The 6,000-nt window shown below is 42.4% G+C and overlaps 1 protein-coding gene across 3 annotated transcripts in view; it reads left to right on the top strand.

Annotated features, from left to right (window-relative positions):
• Positions 1–207: 207 nt before the first annotated feature.
• LOC106611627 (ankyrin repeat domain-containing protein 50) overlaps positions 208–6,000 on the top strand; it is a 53,146-nt gene continuing 47,353 nt past the window's right edge. The window contains exons 1-2 of one of the 3 annotated variants that reach the window (XM_014212032.3): positions 208–462; positions 1,716–2,457. In XM_014212032.3, coding sequence (XP_014067507.1) covers positions 1,955–2,457 — 503 coding nt within the window. In that variant the 5' untranslated portion in view covers positions 208–462; positions 1,716–1,954. Of the gene's footprint in view, positions 463–1,359; positions 2,458–6,000 lie in introns of all 3 variants that reach the window. The other 2 variants (XM_014212031.3, XM_014212029.3) reach the window with 2 other exon arrangements.

The following is a 6,000-nucleotide window of genomic DNA, read 5'->3' as shown; positions in this document are numbered from 1 at the left end:
TGTTAAACATCTATGTAAATAAAGAGAAAAACTGCTGCGATGGTTTCAACTCCAAACTTTACACTCGTTATTAATGTCCTATAACGCAGAAAGTCAATGTGTTTATTATTTTAAGGCCCTTTTAATGGCGGCTTTGTTACCTATAAAACTCTAATTCCCATCAGACTTTGCGTCCATCCTGCGTGTGTGCTCTGAATGCAAGGAGATAGAATATTAGAATGTTTGGAGGCTGAGACACTGGTTAAGTATAGTAGGCTGCAGCGCTGTGTTGGATAGCAGGAGGAGCCGCGGCTGCTGAAAGAAAGAGAAATGCAAAGACGCTGATGGAAAAAAATCGAAGATTGGGTTTAGAAATAGATTAAGCCAATCAAACATTGCTTTTAAAGCATAGCATTTGGTTAGAGAGACAAATGGTTTAACCACGGACACAGCAACCAAATGAAAAGGGGGATTCAGCAAGAGGTGAGAAGCCGTAGGCTATACGGTATTTGAAACTGTAACATTGAAAAATGGGCAAACGTTCCACATTTGCTTGAAGTTAAAAACCACTTTTTACATTGTATTTTACAAGATTAAGGACCGCATTCAGGTCATTGACCTATTCTTTGTTTGTAGGATTGCCATTATTTTTTAGATAGTGTAGGTTTTTAGACTGACTAAAGGTCTTAAATTCTATTTCATTTGAAATGGGTGAGGTTTTTTTGTCATACAAAAGACGGCGTAGCCCGACCAGTCGTTTGGCCCACTTTTCATCGATACCTATGACAGTTTACCCCTAATACATATTTGTAGGCTTTTGCTTGCGGTTGCATTTCTTTTATGAGTTTAAAACTGCCTCTTTGTCATGTATTTCCAAAATGAGAGCGCTGTAGCAGGCTATTGGTTACGCGATGAGGTGGGCGCCTAGAAAACAGGAGAAAGGTGAATAACATTTACCAGACATAATACACGTGTTTTAAATTGATATCCATATTACACTCACTGTATTGCCGATCTGACAAGAAACTACACTTCTAAGCTATTTATTTTTGTCATTATTGCATCGTGGGATAGGGAGCATTAATGTCGCTGTATGCAGATAAAGGGGGTCCTCTCATTTGGAGTTTTTCCCCGGATGTGAAATGTTTGCGATTTAAAGCCACCTAGGAAGGACGGGAGATCAGTGAGTAGGTTAGAGATACTGAATGAAACCTTGACAAGAATCCAAGAGTGTGGACCATCGACAATGTCTTGTTAGTTACTGTGTTATAAACACGCTCCCCCATTCTGCAAAGCTATGCATTTTTACAATGAGAGTGAACTGTGTAATTGTATAGGCTAGATAACAGATGAATCTGTAATCTGATTTTTTTTTTACAGCAAGCTTCTGTTTATTCCAGGAAAGTGACCAGGCAATCAATGTTATTGGAGAGACCAACACAACTCTGGCACTCTCAAATGTTAATGTAATGGAAACTATATACCCGCTCCAGTTTCCCTATGAAATGTATTAAGGGAAACAAATCACTGACTCTCAGGGCTAATTTTATCAAGCATTGGTTGAGTTTGATAGTGGATGCACTCAAAGCACTGTGCCCTGTCATGCACAACACCATGTTAAAGCAACAAACCTGGAATAACACTGAGCATTCAGTCCAGCCAATGAGAAAGCCATGGAAGAAGTTAGTGGAAAATGTACAGTACAAGCCTCAATTGTGACTCTTTTTTTGCCCCAGATATTCAGCGACGTCCCAAACACTGCTTTTCTTGCCCACAGCCATTCTGTTTTCTCAGAAGGGAGCTTCAGTTGCACACTGGCTTTATCACAACACTAAGGACAGCTGCGATCAACTTGAAAAGGCACATGTGGAGGCAAAAAAATGGATACTCAAATTTACAGCTGGCCTACTCTGGGTTGAAAATGTGAGGGCAAGGAAAGCCCTATGAGGAAAAGCCAGAACAGCAGTATCTCAAAATGGCCCAAACCAGTTTGCTGCAGGGGAAGCGCTTTTACTGCAGGGAGTGGGTCTTCCACAAGATCCAGCACTGTCTCCAGGAAAAGACTAATGGCCTGAGTGGTTTGACCAGCACTCCCAGCAAGCAGGCCGGTGCCTCTGGCACGGGCGCATCTAACCCCTGCGGCAGCTCCGCAGCAGGCTCTGGGAAGGCCACCGCCTGGGGGGTGTTGCTGGTGGGGGGGCCTGGGAGTGGGAAGACGGCCCTGTGCACGGAGCTCCTGTGGCCCTCTTCAGCCCAGGGCACTCATCGGGGGCTGCAGCAGCAGAGTCTGGCCTTCCATTTCTGCCGGGCGGACGACTCGGACACACTCTGCCTGGGCGGCTTCATCCGAGGTCTGGTGGCCCAGATTTGCCGGAGCGGCCTGTTGCCGGGTTACGAGGAGAAGGTGCGCGATCCAGCGGTGCAGAGCGTCCTGCAGCCCGGGGAGTGTGAGAGAAACCCCACTGAGGCTTTCAAGAGGTAGGTGAAGACTGCTGCCCCACCCCCTTCCCTTCACCCCCCTGTCCTTACCCCACCCCTCCCACTTTTACTGCTCACACACTTCCCTTAACCCTATCCCAGCAGTCCTCTGTCCCCCTACCCATTGACATAGTGTTTGTGTTGTTGTTTTCCCGTTCTGTGGCATGCTGTGGGATTGTCCCCGCTAGCCCTTAGTTGAGAAAAAGGTCAGTTATTTTAAGTGGCACCCAGGCTCAGTTGGCTGGAGGGAAGAACGTACTGCTTGGAAGTGTGTGACGGACTGCCCTATATGAATATGTGGGCTGCACATGTGAAACAAAGTACCGTACAGGATCAAGCTTGGTCATATAATGTGATCCACACAGACTTTTCTCTCTGTAAGACTGGGGCTTTAAAAGGGGTTTGAACCTATATTTTTAAAGGAACTGCCTTGTGTGTATGCTACTTGCACGACTTGTCAGCACGATGGGTCAACCAGTCTATACTATACACACATGGGATGGAATGCAGTGTTGAACACACATGCCTCTTGTCTGGCCATCTGGTGATGCTTATTGCACCATCTCTACATCACACACTGGGAAAGTGGGTCAAACGTTCAGAAAGGTAAATCATTTTTAAATGGCCAATGGACTCATTGATTTCCCTGGTCTTTTACATCTTTCCCAAAAGAAGCTGAGGAAGTAGCCCTGTGTCAGTTATTATAGTAATAAGGCCACTATTGATGCCTGGGACTTGACTGTGAAATTTGAGATAAAGGCAGGTTAACATGGGGGACATAAACAACCAGTGGACAGACAGAGGTCCAGTTCTGGTCAGTGTCAAGGGAATGGAAAGCTTCTCACAGACAGCATCAACATCCCAGCCTGGCCTAAACAAGTGCATTCTTTACCGCTTGAGGTTTGGTTCAGACTCTGTGGACAACAGACAGAATTCTTATCCAACGAAGATTACAGCCTTTTGTTTGTGGAGTAAATATGCACTCTGGAGAATGTCTTATCACCATCTCTGGTGTAAAAGAATCTTGGGCTCTGTTGTACACAAATACTAGATCCTATCAGGTTGCAGAAAGTTGGGAAGTGTATCACAGCCCATATCCACCGCTCTATCTTTGTGTTCTGACATGTTCAATAGGCAAAGCAAGCAATGGAGGATTATAAAAGTGTATTATTTTTCCAAACTTAGGGTTCCCCTAATTTACTTTAGAAATGGAATCTCATCTCAGGTAAACATGTTCCAAAAACGAGGCTATATTGTTGCTCAAGAATGAATAATAGTGTGTGTTCATTTGTAAAGGTTAGGCTCCTGGTAAACAAGACTGGCGGAGCCTTGACCTCAGACTCGGTTTTAAAACCTTACCAGCATGTGAGTGCCAGAGGGGTCGGTCAAATTCCTTGGCCAAACAAGCATGTTTGTTGATCGTAATCACTGGTTGTGTCAATACATTAAACATGGTTCAACCTGGTTTCCATCCTATGCTCTGCCATCCTCTCCATTCACCATTGTGTGCTATTGTTATATACACCTTTAATCTTAATCTTGATAGAAACAACAACAAAGTGTGAAAACCTGGGAGGAAGGTGGGTGGTGGGGAATTCAAGCACCGTATAGGACTGTTGATAACCAACAAAACTGCTCAAACTTGATAATATACAAAGGAATCTCACAAATTTACTCATGCCATCTAATTGCAACATGCTTTCCCTCTAGCAATGGCCGCTACTTTGTTTTGACTAGAGGACTAACAGTGGAATTAATTTGACCTTGTCGTTTAAAACGATCAAATAGTCTCCCTGCGGTATGTCTAGCTTTTTTCCTCAGGACAAAAGAGCACAAATAAATAGGTGGAATAAACTCAGTCATGTGGGCACTCTAAAAGCTCAAGGCACTAGGAAATGTGCTGAAAGGGCAGGTTCTTTTTTGTTTAGGTGAGAGCTTTTGGGGTTTGTTTGTAAGGGGGATTTTTAAATGAGCGTGCAGTAGTTTGAATAACTGCCAGGCAAATCTGTATGTGGGAGCAAAGGAACCTTGGAAAGTGATCATGGCTTGAATCTGATAACCAGGTTTGAGTTTCTTGGCAGTATTTTGTTCACTCAGTGTGTCAATGTTTTTTCCTTTATGATCCTTTTGCTAAGAAAGTTGAAGGAAGTTTTTCCAAACATTACATTTCTATTTTCCTCCAAATGAACATTAGCCACTTAATTGAATTGACTCATTTGTCAAAATATATACACTACCGTTCAAATTTTTGGGGTCACTTAGAAATGTCCTTGTTTTTGAAAGAAAAGCACATATTTTTTGTCCATTAAAATAACATCAAATTGATCAGAAATACAGTGTAGACATTGTTAATGTTGTAAATGACTATTTTAAAACCTCTTACATCTAGACGTTCCGCTAGCGGAACACCTGCTCCAATATCCAATGATAGGCGTGGCGCGAAATACAAACTCCTCGAAAATCCGAAAACTTCAATTTTTCAAACATATGACTATTTTACACCATTTTAAAGACAAGACTCTCCTTTATCTAACCACACTGTCCGATTTCAAAAAGGCTTTACAGTGAAAGCAAAACATTAGATTATGTCAGCAGAGTACCCAGACAGAAATAATCAGACACCCATTTTTCAAGCTAGCATATAATGTCACAAAAAACAAAACCACAGCTAAATGCAGCACTAACCTTTGATGATCTTCATCAGATGACACTTCTAGGACAATATGTTATACAATACATGCATGTTTTGTTCAATCAAGTTCATATTTATATCAAAAACCAGCTTTTTACATTAGCATGTGACGTTCAGAACTAGCATTCCCACCGAACACTTCCGGTGAATTTACTAAATTACTCACGATAAACGTTCACAAAAAACATAACAATTATTTAAAGAATTATAGATACAGAACTCCTTTATGCAATCGCGGTGTCTGATTTTAAAATAGCTTTTCGGTGAAAGCACATTTTGCAATATTCTGAGTAGATAGCTCGCCATCACGGGCTAGCTATTTTGACACCCACCAAGTTTGGTACTCACCAAACTCAGATTTACTATAAGAAAAATTGGATTACCTTTGCTGTTCTTCGTCAGAATGCATTCCCAGGACTTCTACTTCAATAACAAATGTTGGTTTGGTTCCAAATAATCCATAGTTATATCCAAATAGCGGCGTTTTGTTGTGCGTTCAAGACACTATCCGAAGGGTAACGAAGGGTGTTTCGGCGCGTTTCGTGACAAAAAATGTCAAAATATTCCATTACCGTACTTCGAAGCATGTCAAACGCTGTTTAAAATAAATTTTTATGCGATTTTTCTCGTAAAAAAGCGCTAATATTCCGACCGGGAGTCGTTGTTTTCGTTCAAAGACTGAAAATGAAAACATGGAGTCGTCTCGTGCACGCGCGCACCAGTCTCATTGTTCTCAGATCGACCACTTACCAAATGCGCTACTGTTTTTCAGCCATGGCCTGCAAAGTCATCATTCAACGTTCTGGCGCCTTCTGAGCCTATGGGAGCGTTAGAAAATGTCACGTTACAGC

The sequence above is a fragment of the Salmo salar genome, chromosome 09 (genome assembly GCF_965601325.2).
Source record: "Salmo salar chromosome 09, fSalSal1, whole genome shotgun sequence".
In the NCBI taxonomy this organism is placed as follows: Eukaryota; Metazoa; Chordata; class Actinopteri; order Salmoniformes; family Salmonidae; genus Salmo; species Salmo salar.
Note: the sequence above shows the minus strand (reverse complement) of the source record. Positions and strands in the feature narration are given on the sequence as shown.